The following is a 21172-nucleotide window of genomic DNA, read 5'->3' as shown; positions in this document are numbered from 1 at the left end:
CTAGGTGAATTGGAAGTAAATGCGTGAATTGAAAGTGAATGTAGCTTTGACTTGAACTTATATTCCTAGTATTAGAATAATCATTTAATTTTCTATACATACATAGTGAAAATGTTTATGCTGTATGTTATTATTTCCTTTTCAGAAACCTGAGTCGTGGTTGTAATAAATCTGCATCCAAAGTTTCTCAGCCACAATTACCTAAACAGCAAGTACCTAAGTCTATTGTAGCAGTAAGTGACATTAGAATGGGTTCAAGATTGCACTCATCTGGCAAGCAAATATGGAAACAAGAGGCCACTGTTTCAAAACATGATGATATTTTTGGAACAAGAACCAGTGGTAAACGATCTACACTAGATACCAATAGAGACACTAGAAAAGACCCAAAATCTAATACAGACAAAGTGAGAGTTCCAAAGACGACAGAACAAGTAGATGGAAATGCAAATTTGAAGTCAACTGAATTTGAGAATGTGGACTACCATCCAGGAATACAGCCATTGTTCAACGGGCAAAGTGGCCATTGTGGAGGCATATGGAAGTCAATTGTTGATGAATGCTGAAAGTTTATAGTACAAAAGAAATAAAAATAACTTTCTTGTTCTGCAATTTTATACAAATTATTTAATTAAAATGTACTTTGGATTAATATTTAACCATATAATGGAAATGTCAAATGTTTTAACAGTGGCAGTAAAAATAACTCCGAACAAGAAATACAAATTGATGCTCCTCAAGCAATTCTGTAGCTTGAATTTTGGTTTATTTTAGGGCAAGTAAGATCATTATGATCCTCTTTTTTTTAACTACAACTATACAGAACGTGGAAAGGCACAGTGGAAGTAAAAGAATACACTTTGATAATCCGTTTGCACAGTTTAATTGTCATTTCAAGTGAATTAGCAATCCCTTCGAACAAACTAGTAATTTGCTCAAATGATTTGGCAACCTGTTCGAAATAATTAGTAATTACTCATTGGCAATCTGTTCGAAAGAATTAGTCATTTGTTCACACTTTACTAGTCTCTTGAATTTCTTTACTAATTCCGATCGGACATGCAACATTTTAGCTCATCAGCTAATTCTTTTCAAAGCAGTGCCATAGAAAACTGAAAAACACAAAAATTAAGTGTGATCAGCCATTTCCCCTTTTTTTGCAATTAGAAAGTTGCATTTCTGTTCATGTGGGGGGGGGGGGAGATGTCTTGAATTTGATTTCTCAACATGGGTTTCAAGGTATCTAAAATTAAATATTAACATCTCTACAACAAATGATCTAATTTTTGTACAAGATACATGATCAAAATGTGTTCACATCCACTTAACAATCAGAAGATAGTAACAATACTTATTCATATTGACTTAATTAAAAATGTTACAGCATCGCAACAACATAGAATTAGAAGATAAAGTCTTGTTCTTGGCTACTTGGACGATGATGTCTCAAGTACTCTTACAATGGTGGTATTGTGGCCAAGTGGTACACGCCAGAAAATGCCTTTTCCACCAAAAATAACAACTATTCAAAGAAATTGAACAAAATATTCAAGTGCTATGAAATAATTATAGGCCTTTTAAAATAATTTCAAGTTATCTCTAAAAAGTTTCAGCTTTTATCTCGATGTGCAATTTAACCCTATACATACCATTTTAAAATGGGTTTGTGACCTCACATCTATGTGTTAAAGGAACATGTTGCCGTGGATCTGTCAAATTGGTCCATGAAAAGCATTTGTTTTGAAATCGATATGGTTAGAAAGATGTTTTACAAGTAGAATACAATGATTTACACAATGATGCCCCGAAAGTGCATGGTTTTCCTTTGCGATCTAACATGTTCGGCCATTTTATGGAGTTAAATACTTGACTCCGCGAATTGGTCGACCGTGCAACTTTGAGGCATTGTTTTCTACTTTTAAAACATCTTTCCAACCATTTTACATTTCATAACAAACGGTTTCAAACACTTTTTTGAAAGACAAACTCGCCCTTTCCGAGGCAACGTGTTCCTTCAATTCAAGATGACTTGAATTATGGTAAAAAACACTGGAGTTATCTTTGAACTCTATTTTTTTTTATATCAAGAAAGGATATCTATGAGGATGGGCCATATCAAGACACATTTTGCAATTTCTTTTTTTACACAAATAAAGTAATTTTAAATATACACTTTTCTAGTATTCTTACTTATTAATTATATCCATCAATAGAATCATCCCCTTCAAAATTAGCATCTTATTAAAGACACTGGACACCTTCTGTAATAGACCAATCCATTGAGTATTGTCCAATCACAACGCAACGCAGGTCCGACAAATAAAGTCCGACATGCGTGTGCAGAATGGCATTGGAGAGGCTCACGTGTTCTTGCTCACACGTGCGTCGTGGGCAGAGCCTAATGGATCGGTCAAAGACTAATATCTCACTTGGTGTATCTCAACATATGCATAAAATAACAAACCTGTGAAAGTTTGAACCCACTTGGTGATCGAAGATGGGAGATAACCTTTTCACACAAAGTTGTGTGCTTTCAGATGCTTGAATTCGAGACCTCAAAATCAAATTCTGACATCTCAAATTCAAACTATTTTCTTAAAAACGACGTTACTTCAGGGAGCCGTTTCTCACAATATGTTATACTACAGTTGAATCAACATCAGTTGAATCAACAAGTGAGTTTTTATGCCACCAATTATTTTGAGCAATAACCTTAATTGGTTTTGATTTTTTACTTGGGACTGAAAATTGGTGTGTTTCTGGGAATTTCTTTTTTACACAGGGCAGTACATGTATAGGGAATTGTGGTCCCCGGTTTTATGCTAATTATTTTGAGTAATTACCAATAGTGTCCACAGCCTTTAAAACATTGCATCTGTATAGACAAATACAGGCACGCAACGGGCGCACAGCTGTTGAGCACCGCGCGCCACTGCTGAGGTGTACATGGGCCTAGTTTTGTGCACAAAGACATGAGGAAATCATGTTCCTTTTCACTCTTTATGGAAATTAAATGTTTTCCTCAACGACTTACACAATTTCATCATATATCAGGACATCGTCATATACTATTAATGAAGATCACTGACCACAGATATTTGCAACTAAATAGAAACCAAAATATCTTGAAAACGGTGATTGTCTAAGGTGAGTTAGGGGGTAAAAGACACGTAAACAGCCTAAAAGTCGCTAAAATGCGTTACATTTTGTCAGAATGTCAGTATTTTACTTTGTGCTTAATTTTAAAAAAAAATATCAAGAACGTAGTACATCGTTATATCATGTAGCCATGTCAGGGAATTGCATAGATTGTCGAGTAAGACATTCAATTTCCATAAGAAGCGAAAAGGAAAACGATTTTATCACTTGCGCGACTGGATTGGTCTATACTACCAGGTCGCAGAGATTAATCCTTTTCTATATCCAATTACATCAAAGTATAATGTTTTTAAGTCTTGTCCATATCGAAACCCAGAAAACAACTCAAACCAAGACTATTTTTTCTATGAAATCATATCATCTTTTAGAATTCTATTCATACAAAATTCTTGGAAATAAAAAAAGCCTGAGCAGTTGTTAGAAACACACTGTAAATTTTCACACGATACAAGAAACGTGCTAAAATTAACATTGAAAATATTGTCAATCACACACACATTTTTATGACCATTACACAGGAATGTCAGTTGGTCAATTCCTAATTATTTACAAGAAATTGGAAAAGGAGGTTTTGTCTTATTCTCTGATGTTGATTTGTTAAATTGATTCAACTTTCATCTGAAACATCCAAACCGCGAACACCTAAAACTCAACTCATGGTTGGGACCAACATGATTCCAGAATGTTTGATTAAAGCCATTATACACTTTCGGCACAGAAAAAAAAAGAACAAAGTTCACAGATTTACAAATAACTTACATGGTTTACAGAAGGTAATGGTGAAAGACTTCTCTTGAAATATTATTCCATTAAATGCTTTACTTTTTGAGAAAACATTAAAACAATTATCAATTCTCGTTGTCGAGAGTTTCGGATTTATTTTGACAACATGTCATGACACGGCGAAACGTGCGGAAACAAGGGTGGGTTTTCCCGACTCCTATGACCGATTGAGCCTAAATTTTCACAGGTTTGTTATTTTATATATAAGTCATGACACACGAAGTGTGGGCCTTTGGACAATACTGTTTACCGTGCGTGTCCAATGGCTTTAAATGGAAGACTTCATCGTCTGTATAAAACAAGATGTTATATGCTGGCTTCAGTGACCAGTTTGCTGCTAGTTTTGGAAGTATGTCTTGATATTGCATTTTTAAGGATCAGATTTCAACCAATCAGATTGTAAACAAAAAATCAAGATACTTATGAATAAGTGTGTTTGAATGATACCCCTAGTGATTATGAAATGCAGCTAACTCATCTCTTGGGTTGTCCAGGCATTCGTTGCATGAACCTTAAGACTGATGTTCAATATATCAAACAAAGCATTATGTCAACAATATTACAACCAGTCCAGGAGTAGTACTTGAAAACATCAATTACATGTATTTGCAGTTGTTGAATGCAAACATCAGGACAGAAAGCCATCACTTGATGAGTTTTGTCCAATCTCTTTAAGTAGCGAAGACAGCTCGTTGTTCAAATTTACTCCAACTTTCTTGCCAGTCTGAAAAGTTATAAATAATATACTTGGTTTGTGAAGTTACAATGCCAAGACCAATAGGCAAAAAATATTAAGTTACATGTATTCACGATCTTGCTTAAAGGCAGTGGACACTATTGGTAATTACTCAAAATAATTATCATCATAAAACCTCGCTTGGTAACGAGTAATGGGGAGAGGTTGATAGTATAAAACATTGTGAGAAGCGGCTCCCTCTGAACTGATGTAGTTTTCAAGAAAGAAGTAATTTTCCATGAATTTGATTTTGAGACCTCAAGTTTAGAACTTGAGGTCTCGAAATCAAGCATCTGAAAGCACACAACTTGTGTGACAAGGGTGTTTTTTTCTTTCATAGTTATGTTGCAAATCCGACGACCAATCAAGCTCAAGCTCAAATTAAATTTTCACAGGTTTGGTATTGTATGCATATGTTGAGATACAGCAAGTGAGGAGACTTGTCTTTGACAATTACCAATAGTGTCCACTGTCTTTAATAATAAAGTTTCCAAACTGAACCCTATTTGCCCAATTGCCCTTTTGTACCCAAAATTCCGTGCCTGTAAACCTTAAAGGGACATGTTGCCTAGGATCGGGCAGGTTGGTCTTTGAAAAGCGTTCGAAATGGTTTGTTATAAAACGCATATTGTTTGAAAAGTGTTTTAAAAGTAGAATATAATGATTCACACGAACATTGCTACAAATCTGCTTGATTTTCTTTTTAATTTCCGAACTAACACAGTCCACCATATTGGCGTGCCGTGTTAATTCATCATGTTAAAGGAAAACCACGCAATTTTGAGGTACATATGTTTGTGTAAATCATTGTATTCTATTTTAAAGTTGGTAGAGCTCAGTTGGTAGAGCACTGGCATGTTAATCCAGAGGTTGTAGATTCAAATCCTGTTCTAGTCATTAACCCTCTTAAAGTAAATCAACATTTTCTCAGGTCAGTCTCCCTCATGATTTAATGCTTAACTATCTATTTACACAACAAACTAAATACTTCATACAAATTCTAAAATTAGAATTGGCAGCTTGTTACACAACTTAATCTTCTTCTGTACAGTGTCAATTTCAAAATCTTACATCGTAGATGTACTTTCCCAATGACACTAGGACCCAAGAGTTCAATCTTTAGCCTTGACTGAAAATTTGAAACGTTTATGTTTTGTTGCCTTCTCTCGACTTGATTTATTGCTGTAGAAACTATATTAGGACTTGAATTTATAAGTCGCTGGGAAACAAGCTTGTTTTTACCTTATTTGTCTCTTTATGATGTTCTAACACTTAATTCTGTACATATATTTGTGTGAGAACTGAGACGTTAAGATGTATCCACTCAAGACTCATCACAAACTTGACTAAAAACACCTCCAAGAGTGACATGTAGTGTGAGCCAGATGAATTGCATACTTACAGCTATCATTGCCTGTATGCTGTCAATTGTAAGGCTGCTCACTCCTTTCTTCTCCATGCCAACGAGGGCCCCAGTTGGTGTAATGGCCATTACAATGCATGCTAAGCAGCAAGCTTCCTCTTCCAATGTGGCATCTACAATATGTCGCTGACCAACCTGTGTATGTTAACAAATAAATCATCTAAGATTGGGTGCGTTTGATAAGCTTCCCTACGTCGACCCCGGTGTGCTCATCTGGGTGGCGTATTTTTCTTTTTCCAGGACGAATGTGGGCAGATAATTTCCCCACGTTTGTTTTGGATGGAAAAGTCACAGGAGTTTTTTCCAGGATGATTGTGTGGAGATAATTACCCCTGTTCTTCCTGGGAAAAAAATCTCATGGTGACAGCAGTGCACCTCGGGCCAGCCCCAAGTGAAACTTTGAAGTTTTCAATAATTTTTTTGTTATGATTCATGTTGGGTGTCAAATTACACGTAATGAGACTTTTCCTTGATATTCCTTATTACGATGGAGCGGGTCAAATTTGTTAGAGACCTGTAGTCGATTTCACAAAACTCTGCGTAACTGCGTAAGTCCACTTGCGCAATGTTTATGGCGCAAGTTGCACCATATAAACGTTCGGCAAGTGGACTTCTGCAGTTCTGTAAAGTAACCTAAAATCGGCTACTGGTTAGGTAATACAAAGCAGAGGCAACTAAACACCTAGATTTTTACAGACTGCAATGGAGGGCTTAATTTTATAACTCAAACGTAATATGAGAGACCTTGACCGCAGCCAGATGAGCTACAGAATCAAGTAATATCATTTCAGATTGTTGTTTAACTTGAGTGAGTGGGAGCCCATGCATTGTACACATGATTTGGTTGAATAAATTCATATTGAATGTGTTGTGACACTGACCTTACTTACTGTTACCAATAGAGGCATACAAGAAGTGTCTAATAAGACTACATCATGAGGATCATCGGACACTTCAATCTCCTCTTGACCTTCTCCATCATCTTCAACTCGCACCTTGGGAATCCTGTCATCAAAGAGAAACTCATTGTGGTCAATTATACAAATATTGAACACATGGGAATTGCGAAAGCATCGTCACAGTCTAAATAACAACAACAACAACAACAACAACAACAACAACAACAGCAACAGCAACAGCAACAGCAACAGCAACAGCAACAACAACAACAACAACAACAATAACAATAATAATAATAATAATAATAATAATGAAAGCATTTATATAGCGCCCCACAAAGAACGGAGCGCTTTACAATATACAAAGAAACAAACAATGCAAAGACAAAGATACAAACAAAAAACAGTACGAGCAAAAACAAAAAATGGCCAGATTAAACAAATAAATGGGTTTTGAGCATATTTTTGAACCGTTCCAGTGTGTTGGCTTCCCGGATGTGACAGGGAAGGGAATTCCAGAGCCGCGGAGCAGCGGTTTGAAAGGCATGATCTCCTGCGCGTGATTTAGTTTTGGTGATGTGAAGAAGTGTTTTGTTGTACGATGAGCCGGTGGCATAGGCGGATGATTTGAACAAAATGAGTTCTTGAAGATATGAAGGTGCTGTAGAGTGAATACATTTGAAAACAATGACGAGAAGTTTGAAATTAATCCGGGCTCGAATTGGTAGCCAATGAAGGCGACGTAACAATGGCGCACTTGGATGGTCGCGAGCAACGAGAAAGATTAGCCTGGCAGCCCTATTTTGTAACCTTTGCAGACGAGTTAAGTCACCTTCATTGGCACCAAATCACAAGGTAAAATCTGGAATATCTTTGACAGTAAGACGAAACCGAGTAAAATGAAACCAGCCAGACTCACTGGTTATTCTGCTTCATTGCACAATCAATGCATTCTCCCTCTTCCAGACAACTTACAAATATTCTACCTTTTCATTGGTTTAGAGCGCGTCACGATATGTCTTAGTTTTACTAGACGGCTGGCCGTGTGATAGTGCATCGTTTGCCATGTGATAGTCCGACGACTATCACATTGGGCCGAATAAATAAAAACTAGCATTTGCTTTTACTAGCCTTTTACTTAAATCCTTATTAATAAAAGTAAGCCTTAATACTGCTAGTAATTGGTCGAACTAGCAGGTGAAAGCAATGCTTGAGGGACTCTTCTTATTGAGATGTAAATAAAACCGACATTTTACTATTACCTGTATAGTTCCACAAGATACTGGGCCGTATAAAGGCCAGCATTAACACATTTCGATAAGTTTAAGATCAGGCATGAAAATTTTCCCAAATCTCTATAAATAACCTTTTACTGGAAAAACACCATTTACTTGAACGAATTAGTAAATGGTCAGAGAAAAGCACAATAGTGAGGTATTCAGGAGTATAACAATAGAGGCATGGACTTGCAGATCAATAGCGATTAACTGAAATGCAGCAGTTTCCACTTAGTCACGTTTTTGGTGGCGGCAGTGGCTATGATGAGGAAACAGCCAGCCTCTCCATGCCAGAGCTCCAGAGATTGGTACTTTCAGAGCAATTAAAGTACACAACAAATTTATAAGTAACATTTATAGTTGGATCATTAAAAACACAAGTAATTGCTACAGTACGTTAGTACAATGTCGTTTTTATTTATATGCTCTATAAGTGAAAGGTAATCCCGCAACAAAATGTTCATGCCTGATCTTTTACTTTTCAGTCTTCTTGCTAATGCTGGACCTTTAACTTGATAAGTAATTGCTAGTTTTTATTTATTCGGCCCATTGTGATAGTCCGACGACTATCACATGGCGTACAGTACCCAGACAGCTTTTTATCCACCTCGAACCCAATCAGAACCCTGAAACACGCGTACAAAAGCTATGTGTACGAAGATGGTAAATAGTCTGTTGGGAAAACTGCTATAGTATACAAATGTCGATTGCTTTAACTCGTGCTTTGGTTGAAACTCTGACTCCCTCAGTGATTCCCGGACCGGCCTATTTTCGCTACAGAACGCTCCGGGACCACCTCGGGAGTCAGAGTTTTAAAGGCAGTGGACACTATTGGTAATTACTCAAAATAATTATCATCATAAAACCTTCCTTGATTACAAGTAATGGGGAGTAAGTTGATAGTATAAAACATTGTGAGAAACCGCTCCCTCTGAAGTGGCGTAGATTCGGGAAAGAAGTAATTTTCCACGAATTTGATTTCGGGACCTCAAGTTTAGAATTTGATGTCTTGAAATCAAGCATCAGAAAGCACACAACTTCGTGTGACAAGGGTGTTTTTTCTGTCATTATTATTTTGCAACTTCGACGACCCATTGAGCTCAAGTTTTCACAGGTTTTTTATTTTTAATGCATATGTTAAGATACATCAACTGTGAAGACTAATCTTTGACGATTACCCATAGTGTCCACTGTCTTTAACCATAGCACTCGAAGCAGTCAATATTTGTATACTATGTACATGTATAACACGTTCACACTTCCTACTTCTGTGTGAACTAATCCCATTTCAAAACTTATTTGTTCTCACCTTGTATTGTACAATGCTGCCTTGACAGCGATTCCAATTGCATCAAACAAATCTCCTCCACACTCTAAAACAACTACATCGACATAAAGCACCCAGCAGCACTGTCTTGGCAAAACACAGAGTGTTCTATAGTCCAATACACTCTTCAAGTCATAGGATGTTGATAGTGTATAAGCAATTTCAGTTGCCAGTTCTTCACCTCCTCGACCCTCAAACTCAGGAGATGCATTTGCAGACAAGTCAATGAAGAATTCTAGGAAGCCTTCATCAAGTCTTGTTGGTTTAGGCTTTCCCATTTCAGCTTTAACACCCACAAGGATTTCTGTGTTTGACAAACGGAGCCGAGAAGATCCACTAGTGTTGGAGACAACACCACACTCCAGTTCCATAGGCCGAAACGATTCATTAAAACGACCATCAGTCCGTAAGCCATCCTAAAACAGTGGATTCATAACAAATTATGCATTATTAAATCTACCATACAATGAATCTGCAAAATAACTATAGGAAAAAAACGCATCTGGCAAAATGATGGTTACAAACAAATTTAAGCAGAAACCTTGGGCCAATTTCATGAAGACTTTATTAAAGCTTATGGGCGGGTGCCTTAAACCGAATATTCATTTCATGTAGGCCCCCTATAACTATTATATCCAAAGTTTTGAAAAGCTATTTGTTTTAAGTTCTTTGGAGACTGAGTTATAGTTACCCCGGCCCTACCCTACTGCGATGTCTGAGGATTTAAGCTTGGGCGATATCACGATATTATCGAATATCGTGATATTAATTTGGAAACGATTTCGATATTGGATGGATTTGGTTTTAATCAAAATATCGATACATCGCGATTAAATATCGCAATGTATTTCGTAGCTGAGACATCTTGCACCCCATTAGGTTTGGAGTAAAACAAGTAGAAAAGGTCATTAGAACACCTCTCTTAAGCTACGACTGTCTCTCCACAACTTTCAATTGGTGTTTTAAGACTGATGATGTCAAATTTCATTAATCGCGATTATATCGAATATCGCGATATATTGTCGGCGATATATCGTGAATAAAGTAAATCGATATCGCCCAAGCTTATGAGGATTGTCTCTGCCAGAGTATAGTATACAACATTGTGAGAAACGGCTCCCTCTGAAGTAACATAGTTTTCGAGAAAGAAGTAATTTTCCACGAATTTGGTTTTTGAGACCTCAGAATTAGATTTCGTGACCTCAAATTCTAAATCTGAGGTCTCAAAATCAAATTAGTGGAAAAATAAATTAGCGAAGCCATACCGCGTCACGTGACGTTACGTGCAGGACACCTCAGGTCACCCCTAAGTGACCCACTCCACAACAGGGCGGGGGGGGGGGGGGGGGGCACAGCCTATTCGAACGTACCGGGGTAGCCCCCAAAAAACGGTCCAATCCACTCCGTATCCTTGGCCCAAGCACCACTGATATCAAAACCTTTCGCTTCCTTGAAAAACCATCTGCAACGTTCTGCATCATGAAACTTACCGATCTAATGCTTCAGAAGTTGCAATAGCACTAAATCTGCGCATGGTCGGGGGACAATCGGCATAAGCGGTAGAGCGTTAGTTGAGAAAATTCACACGCAAAATTCACTTGATTTTTGCTCAAAATCTGTGATACCTATTTGAACAATTCCAAGTGTAGTGCTATCTGCAACTTCTGAAACATTAGATCGGTAAGTTTCATAATGCAGAACGTTGCAGATGTTTTTTCAAGGAAGCGAAAGGTTTTGATATCAGTGGTGCTGGGGCCAAAAATACGGAGTGAATTGGACCGATTTATGGGGCTAGTACCGGGCAGACCGGGTCAATCCAGGGCAGTGTTGATCCAGGGAAGCTTAACGAACGCACCCAAAGAAGGCTCACCGGGCAGCCTTTTATAGCATGTATCCTCCTCTTACCAGTTTTCACGCTATTATGCCTTTTTCTTTGAATTGGGAAAAAAATAATGATGCCATTATATCAACCGATGCCCTAATTATCTTCATTTGTTAATATTAAGTATGCAAACATATATTAAAACTTGATGGACATTGAAATGTTCACACCACATACTGATCTTCGATGACTTCACCTGGCCCCATTTGTTTTGAATTTTTTCCTGTTTTCACGGCAAACGAGAAAGTATGGTTTCCCGGTGAAGCCATACATGGAAGAAACATCTGCAGTGACTACAACTACAAGTGTTCTTTGAGACTCTGTGTATGACTCTATACCCAGCAGTTGTCTTCATTTTATTCAAAATATCTTTTTATTAAATTAAAAAAATTACCATGTTGGTAACTTGCAAAAAAATAAAATAATAATAGTAATAATAATAATAAAAAGTGTGAATAATTACTGGCTTTCAAATCTGATTTTTAGGTGTTCGGGCCAACAGCCCGGAACACCTCTTATTTTTATTATTTTTATTATTTTTATTTATACTTCCTCTTCTTCTTTTCTTTGTCCCTTGTCCCCTAACAAAAACATCTTTTCAAAATTTGTATGAACTTGAAACTTCACACATAGTTAGATGTTAATTTGGAGAAGAAAAATGTGTAGTTACGTCATGATGACGTCATCCATTCTTGAGTTATGAAAATTCAAAGTTTATTATTTCAAAAAATCATCACTTTTGATCTACATGAGGGATTCTTACAATCGAAACATCATCGGAATCGTCATTGAAAACTCTGTAAACGCCCAACAGACATAACCCCATTTTGATGTTGTCTTCCAGCTCAAAAGAGAGGTTGAAAATTTCAAAATTCACTTCTAAAGAACAAGGTAAATCCCCCATTGGTATGTGCATAAACATTGCACGTAGGCATACACACAACGTGTAGTGTATTAGCGGTTCAGCAGAGTCACGCTCCAGTGATCATCCATACAGCGCGAAAAAGCTTCATGAAGAATAGTCTTCGTTCTAGGGGGTTGAAACATACATGCCCCTTACAGTCTTTTCTACAGTCGTCAATATTTCCTAAGTTCATATTTCCTAAACTACATAAGCTATTTTGACAACCTATACATCATATGAAAGGGCTTTACGTACTTTACAGAAATGGATATGTTTGTGAACTTTCGTTGACCTTTTGACCTGTTTAAACCGGAAGTGACTGTGAAAAGATTTGAGAGGGCCTTGTTTGTTGCCTTTTAGGTTGAAATATACATCTTTTGATGCTTTACCACCACAGCATATATGTCTGGCAAAGGTCTGGTTTAAAACAAATATTACCGATGACGTCACCAAACATACACTTTTACAAGATGCTGTAATCATGTTGTTCTGACAGTTTTTGCAATTTGAATCATGAATTTATTACAAATCTTGAGAACAAAGCAAGGTGTAATATTTGTTTTTGAATCCAGGCTTTTACTCCCGGAAACCGAACACCTTGAGTTTGTGCACAAACTCTCAATCTCTAGTTATTTATTTATTTTTAAGTTTTTTCTTCTTAATATTTATAATAAAGCGTATAAATAAACAGTGATAATTGAATCAACAAGCTGATGTTTATATTTTAATATTAATAATAATAATAATGATATGATGGTTAAAAAATAAAAATCATCAAAAATATTAGAAAATGATATAAGGCACATGGCTTCTTTAAGCCTCTGTATTTTTTTTCCAGAATGCTCAGAAAAATATTCAGTCACAAGATTTGATCATCGTGAATTGTGAATTGAAATAGTGTTTGATGAAACCTTTTGGGTGGGGAAATATTTTTATATGGCCTCGACATTATGACATATTTTTGTACCTTGTAGAAATGCCTAAAATACCAAACTTTGCATTTACAAGTGCAAATAACCAGTGGAGCCTTACGTGTTTCTAAGTTTTGATCAAGGGAGAGGAGACTCTTTGCTTGGCAAATAAAACCACACAATTTTTATCTCTAGGGACTGTTTACATCGCGCACAGAGAGGTAAAAGATTTGCCACGATTTTAGGGACACCTCGAAAACAGGACCTCCTACGATATAGTTTCTAGAAGTAGATCAAGACGACAGTATCAAGAGGCTTCCCTATCTTGTATCCTGGTGTCATGTGTTTTCGGTAGGATTACAGGAAAATTGTTACAATCAAAAACTTTTTTTTTTTTTCAAATCACGTATCCAATTTTTTAACAATAACACTTACACTTCATGGTGTGTTGAAATTTTTAAAGTTTTGGTTTTACGTTGCGAGAGACAGTCCGCCATTAACAGTGCTTATGCATGCACGACATTGGAGCAATGTCATAACTATGTTTTCACACCTCTCACTGGTTGGTATTTTATTGAATATTCAGAAGCTAGTATGGCGTGCAAAATAAATCAAAAATATTATTCAATTGCTACTTAACAAATTTAATTACATTTTTGTCCTAAGGCATTATGGCTACTATATTAGAATCCAGAGATATCATAAGGCATGAAAGTAAAACACCCCACCCCCCCCCCCCCCCCCTTGATGCACTCACACTTCATAACAATCCGTTTTTCCCCATTTCAGACCAGTAATGTCTGGTTTCAGGAGATAAGAAACCAATCTATGATATTTTCTCTTTAATGTAGACTTAATATTTATAACGCTTATCGGAATTTATAACAGTTATATGCAGTAAATAAATAAAAAAATTGTTGTCATTTTCACTTAAAATATTTTAATAGTTTCCCCACTCTTGCACACCATAGAATCCCAAATAGTAACCACCTCACGTGATCCATCTAGTGACTAAAGCAGAATGAAACTCAATCTAGCAGATAGTAATTTTGTTTTGAACTTTCGAGGTTGGATGATGTTTCTTTGACTCATTTGAATGTTGGCATAATAATGCACTAGTGATTAGTACCAAAAATCAATCACTTTATTAATAATGTTTAAGCATAACCAACGACAGGAAACTTTATTCTCAGCATGATTAAAGGAACACGTTGCCTTGGATCGGACGAGTTGGTCAAAACAAAAGCGTTTGTAACCGTTTTTTATATAATGCATATGGTTGGAAAGATGTTTTAAAAGTAGAATACAATGATCCACACAAGTTTGCTTCGAAATTGCGTGGTTTTCCTTCTACTGTGCGAACTAACACGGTCGGCCATTTATGGGAGTCAAAATTTTGACCCCCATAAATGGCCGACGTGCTAGTCGACGAGGTAAAAGGAAAACCACGCAATTTCGAGTCATGTTTGTGTGGATCTTTGTATTCTACTTTTACAACATCTTTCTACCCATATGCATTTTATAAAAAACGGTTACAAACGCTTTTCAAAGACCAACTCGACCGATCCAAGGCAACGTGTTCCTTTAAGCCTGATGAAAATACAGACCGTGAGTAAACTGCATAGCTTCTGTCATCGGTGCAGCTTGCACAATTTCGCGGTAAACCGGAATCAAAGTTGGGGATCGAAAACATATGAGGGTCGATAACGTATGACGCTACGATAAGTGTTTTTGTTAAAAAAAATTGGATAGATGATTTGAAAAAAACTTTCAGTTTATGTATGTATGTGAACAATTTTTCTGTTATCCTACTGAAAACACATGACACCAGGATATTATATTTCTACGCCCGAGAGTGAGAAGGCTGAAGGGTGAATTTAATAAGTTTACAAAAAAACTGTAGCCCGAATTAAACAGTAAAAATGATTTACCTGTACACTATGAACAATGAATGTTTTTTCTCCCGCACTCAGTCGCACTTTCGCCATTGTTTTTGTTTGCAAAACACGATCGAGTTTATGTCACGTCACGCTGCAGCACACCAAATACACACACACACACACTGGGATTTAGTTATAGATATCAGGCAGTGTGGGGCACGTGTGTGGCATGGCAGTTACTGCGGGGAGGTCCCATGACTTCCGACCTTCGCAAGCGAACAGGTCAACTCGCACCCAAGTCAACTCGTACCCAAGTCAACTCGTACCCAAGTCAACTCGTACCCAGGTCAACTCGTACCCAAGTCAACTCGTACCGTATAACGTATGCCGATACAGAGAATCCGTGCGGCGTGATGTTCATTTTATAAGCGACGGGAAATAAAATTTATGTTCTACTTACTTTTTTTAAAAATAATACCTTCTCACGAATTTTGTTTCTAATAATGCTAGATGTTCATCTCTCTTCTGCCCTTTTTTTTCGGGGGGGGGGGGGGGATGCTTTAAAGATGTTTTACAGTAGTATTCTTCCAATGTTTTAAACAGGCAGGCTGTAATTTCGTTTTTAATAATGTTTGGTGCTTATAAAGACATAATATGAGACGTAAAAAGGGTTAACTTTTTTTATGTTCTTCTCTTTTTTGCGCAAAAACAAACTCGCCAATATAAAAACATACAATGTGTAGTACGCAAACGTTCTGTGTTTTTCTTGTTAAAGGAACACGTTGCCTTGGATCGGTCGAGTTGGTCTTTGAAAAGCGTTTGTAACCGTTTTTTATAAAATGCATATGGGTAGAAAGATGTTGTAAAAGTAGAATACAATGATCCACACAAATATGCCTCTTAATTGCGCGGTTTTCCTTTTACCTTGTTGACTAACACGTCGGCCATTTATGGGGGTCAAAATTTTGACTCCCATAAATGGCCGACCATGTTAGTTCGCACAGGAGAAGGAAAACCACGCAATTTCGAGGCAAACTTGTGAGGATCATTGTATTCTACTTTTAAAACATCTTTCCAACCATATGCATTTTATAAAAAACGGTTACAAACGCTTTTGTTTTGACCAACTCGTCCGATCAAAGGCAACGTACACGTGTTCCTTTAAAGAGTTCCCATTAGAAAATTTCATGATAAAATTCATTCAATTCATTCATCTGCGTATGTTCTGATTATCTTTTTACATGTATCTGCAACATGAAAAAAAGAAATCATAACAACAATTTTTGAATAAATAAATGTACGATTTACATAAAAAATAAACAAACCACAATATTTATCAGTACGAGTTGAAACTCCAAAATTTTGTAACAATTTGTTTGGGTACGAGTTGTCTTGGGTACGAGTTGACTTGGGTACGAGATGACCCGAATTCTTTGCAAGTACGGGGGTCAATCTTTATGTCTAAATTTCAGTCGTTTTTTATACAAAAACAGTCAACCGTATTCTAGTGTTAACCTATCTAAATAAATAATTAATATATACAGTTTTTATTTGTAAATACACAACCATAAAATTTCGTTCATAAACTGATACCCCCTTTTTAAAGTGGTAGGTTCAATTCTCGTATGAATCTTCGCTCGTCCCCAGCGCCTTGCTAGACTGGCCGCTGGGGCTAGGGCCGAGCGGAGTATGAATCAGCTTTCTCGATTACGTCAAAAGAGGGCGTTTTAACACGAAACGAAAAAGGTCAAAGGTCAAAGTACAACTGAAGTGAGCACCAAATTTGAAGCCAACACCAAATTTGTTGCCAGCACCAAATTTCAAAAAAAATGTCAACGACCGTCGATGACAGTGCGATGGGATTGTACACGCGTAAGGTATGGGCAGATACAAAGCCAGGAGTTCCAACTAAATTGGAAAGTACACTTAATTTTAAAGTACACTTAATTTCATAAATCTGTTCCACATACCCCTGGCTATATCAGATTAGCGCCCCAACTTGTTAAGTCTGCTAATTAGCTCAGCCCAATTAATTTAATAACGGAAGAATTTACGAATTTTGGTACTGTATGAACTGTATGCGTAAGGTATGGGCAAATACAAAGCCAGGAGTTCCATCTAAATTGGAAAGTATTATTAATTGTTATTTCATAAATCTGTTCCACATTCCCCTGGCTATATCAAATCAGCGCCCCAGTGTTTTAAGTGTGCTAATTAGCTCAGCCCAATTAATTTAATCAAGGAAGAACTTACGAATTTTGATACTGTATGCGCTGTATGCGTAAGGTAGGGGAAAATAGGCAAGAGTTCCATCAGGAAAATATTATTAATTTGGGTTTCATAAATCTGTGTCACGTACCCCCTGGCTATATGAAACTAGCGCCCTAATGTGTTACGTTGGCTAATTAGCTCAGCCCAATTAATTTAATCAAGGAAGAATTTACAAAATTTGGTACTGTATACGCTATTATGCTAATACATGCGTAGGGTGTATGCAAAAACGAAACAAACGAATTCCAGCTAAGTTGGAAAATATTATTATTATTTATCTCATAAATCTGTTCCTCATATCCATGGCTAAATGCAATCAGCACCCCGACGTGTTACCTTGCCTAATTAGCTCAGCCCATACATTATGTTTGTTCTTTGTATAGCATATATACAGCGTTAAAGGTACAAAAACTCGTAAATTCTTCCTTGATTAAATTAATTGGGCTGAGCTAATTAGTAGACTTAACAAGTTGGGGCGCTAATCTGACATAGCCAGAGGTATAAAGAATAGATTTATGAAATAAAAATTAATAATATTCTCCAATTAAGATGGAATTCGTTTGTTTAGATTTTGCCTATACTCTACCTATGTATCAGGCATATTAGCGTATATACAGTACGAAATTCGCAATTTCTTCCCTAATTGGATTAATTGGGCTGAGCACATTAGAAAACGTTACACAATGGGGCGCTAATCTGACATGGCCAAAGGTATAAGGAACAGATTTATGAAATAAAAACTAATAATATTTTCCAATTAAGATTGGACTCTTGCCTTTTTATTTGCCCATACCTTACTCATACAGCGCATACAGTACTAAAATTCGTAAATTCTTCCGTGATTAAATTAATTGGGCTAAGCTAATTAGCAGACTTAACACATTGTGACGCTTATCTGATATAGCCAGGGGTATGTGGAACAGATTTATGAAATAAAAATGTATAATATTGTCCAATTAAGATGGAACTCTTGGCTTTTTGTTTGCCCATACTTTCCTTAGACATGCAGCGTATAGAGTACCAAAATTCATAAATTCTTCCTTGATTACATTAATTGGGCTGAGCTAATTAGCAGACTTAAAACACTGGGGCACTAATCTAATATAGCCAGGGGTATGTTGAACAGATTTATTAAATAAAAATTTATAATATTGTCCAATTAAGATTGAACTCTTGCCTTTTTATTTGCCCATACCTTACGCGTACAGCATATACAGTACAAAAAATCGTAAATTCTTCCTTGATTAAATTAATTGGGCTAAGCTAATTAGCAGACTTAACACATCGGGGCGCTAATCTGATATAGCCAGGGGTATGTGGAACAGATTTATGAAATAAAGATTACTAATATTGTCCAATTAAGATGGAACTCTTGGCTTTTTGTTTGCCCATACTTTCCTTAGACATGCAGCGTATAGAGTACCAAAATTCGTAAATTCTTCCTTGATTACGTTAATTGGGCTGAGCTAATTAGCAGACTTAAAACACTGGGGCGCTAATCTAATATAGCCAGGGATATGTGGAACAGATTTATGAAGAAAAAAAAATAATAATACTTTTCCAATTTAGATGGAACTCTTGGCTTTAAATCTACCCATACTTTCGCACTGTCTTCGACGGGTAATGACGGTCGTTGACAGTTATATAGAAATTTGGTGCTAGCACCATTTCTTTTTGCCAGCACCAAATTTGGTGTTGGGCCCAATTTTGGTGCTCACTTCAGCCTGGTAAAGTACACACATGAAGAGGAGAGCGCAGACAACGTACAAACAACCCAATCGAGGGCAAGTCACTTCCGTGTGGCAGAAATTAAAGGTTTGATTGCAATTGTATTTTGACAATATTTTCACTTTCTCTTGCTATGATCACAATGTTATATCTTGGTGAATAAGTTGGTGCTATTTCGGTAATTGTGAGTGAATAACAATTATTTAATTTATTAAAAAACTTCTAATTAGTATCCTGGTCTGGTGTCAAGTGTTTTCAGTAGGATAACAGGAAAATTGTTCACAATCAAAAACTAAATATTTTTTAACAATAACACTTTCACTTCATGGTGTGTTGAAATTTTCAACGTTTGGGTTTTACGTTGCGAGAGACAGTCCGCCATTAACAGTACTTATGCATGCACGACACTGGAGCAACGTCATATGTTTTCACACCTTTTATTGGTTGGTATTTTATTGAATATTCAGAAGCTAGTGTGGCGTGCAAAATAAATCAAAAATATTATTCAATTACTACTAATATACTACTTAACAAATTTAATTACATTTTTGTCCTAAGGCATTAGGGCCTATCAGGCTGGGGCCTATGGCTACTTTATAGAATCCAGAAATATCATAAGGCATGAAAGTAAAACACCCCACCCCCCTTGATGCACTCACACTTCATAACAATCCGTTTTCCCCCATTTCAGACCAGTCATTTTTTGTTTCAGGAGATAAGAAACCAATCTATGATATTTTCTCTTTAATGTAGACTTAATATTTATTACGCTTATCGGAATTTATTACAGTATGCATGAGTAAATCAAAAAAAAATTGTTGTCATTTTCACTTAAAATATTTTAATATTTTCCCCACATTTGCACACCATAGAATCCCAAATAGTAACCACCTCGCGTGATCCATCTAGTGACTAAAGCAGAATGAAACTCAATCTAGCAGATTGTAATTTTGTTTTGAACTTTCGAGGTTGGATGATGTTTCTTTGACTCATTTGAATGTTGGCATAATAATGCACTAGTGATTAGTACCAAAAATCAATCATTTTATAAATGTTTGAGCATAACCAGCGACAGGAAACTTTATTCTCAGCATGATTAAGCCTGATGAAAATACAGACCGTGAGTAAACTGCATAGCTTCTGTCACCGGTGCAGCTTGCACAATTTCGCGATAAACGGGAATCAAATTTGGGGACCGAAAACATATGCTCAAGGGTCGATAACGTATGACGCTACGATATCCTCCACCAGGCCGGAGGGTTACGAGATTGTTGCGAGCGGCAATGGTTAATCAGGTCCAACACGTACAATTTCGACAACTAGTCACCAGATTTGCCCCATTTTTACCACTTTCAATAATCATGACACAAATTCTGAGGGTCTGATACGAACTTAATACGCAATGTCTAATGCAGCCTGCCATAATACTCAAAACACCATTTAGTTAGGAAATATTTCGAAGAAAAATGGACAAAAACTTACCAGGTCCCGGAGCGAAATCCGAGGTTCATATTTTGAACCTGTCGCATCGCTTTGCAAACGCATTATTTTGTTGTTGGGCTAAACCATTCTGTAAAAGGGGTTTTACAATGTTGCAGTGCTACAGTGCGTGCGCTCCATTATGAGTGAACGGCGTGCAATGCAAACAGACAGCGCGCACACGCACTGCAACATTGTAACACCCCTTTTACAGAATGGTTTAGCCCAACAACAAAATAATGCGTTTGATGCGACAGGTTCAAAATGTGAACCTGGGAATTCGCTCCGGATTAAGTTCGTACCCTCAAAATTTGTGTCATGATTTTGGAAAGTGGTAAAAATGGGGCAAATCTGGTGACTAGCTGTCAAAATTGTACGTGTTGGACCAGATCAACCGTTTCCGCTTGAAACAAACTCGTAACCCTCTGGCCTGGCGGCCAAATCTGCGTGTTACAATTATTCCCGCAGGCACTTTTCCTGCCGCATAACTTTTTGTTTACAAAACGCAATGAC

General features: G+C 36.9%; 3 protein-coding genes across 7 annotated transcripts in view; 2 read left to right on the top strand and 1 right to left on the bottom strand.

The window, feature by feature from the left end:
- The window catches only part of LOC139934490 (uncharacterized), a 41348-nt gene extending 39178 nt beyond the window's left edge, over window positions 1-2170 (top strand). For all 5 annotated transcript variants that reach the window (XM_071928740.1, XM_071928741.1, XM_071928743.1 and 2 more), the window contains exon 5: window positions 146-2170. In XM_071928740.1, coding sequence (XP_071784841.1) covers window positions 146-566 — 421 coding nt within the window. In that variant the 3' untranslated portion in view covers window positions 567-2170. The remainder of the gene's footprint in view (window positions 1-145) is intronic.
- Window positions 727-15418, bottom strand: LOC139934492 (exosome complex component RRP42-like). The gene is made up of 5 exons (XM_071928745.1): window positions 15233-15418; window positions 9587-10020; window positions 6983-7106; window positions 6081-6236; window positions 727-4666 (listed from the first exon to the last, which is right to left on the bottom strand). Exons 1-5 carry the CDS (start codon window positions 15287-15289, stop codon window positions 4571-4573), a joined length of 867 nt encoding a protein of 288 aa, XP_071784846.1. The 5' UTR covers window positions 15290-15418; the 3' UTR covers window positions 727-4570.
- A 3766-nt stretch (window positions 15419-19184) lies between these two features.
- Window positions 19185-21172, top strand: part of LOC139934926 (palmitoyltransferase ZDHHC3-like) — a 33594-nt gene continuing 31606 nt past the window's right edge. Inside the window, exon 1 of the mRNA XM_071929351.1 lies at window positions 19185-19267. The gene's annotated coding sequence lies outside the window, so the exon portion shown is untranslated. The remainder of the gene's footprint in view (window positions 19268-21172) is intronic.

The sequence above is a fragment of the Asterias amurensis genome, chromosome 3 (assembly GCF_032118995.1).
Source record: "Asterias amurensis chromosome 3, ASM3211899v1".
Taxonomy (NCBI): Eukaryota; Metazoa; Echinodermata; class Asteroidea; order Forcipulatida; family Asteriidae; genus Asterias; species Asterias amurensis.
The sequence above is the reverse complement of the archived record's forward strand: the minus strand, read 5'-3'. Positions and strand labels throughout refer to the sequence as shown.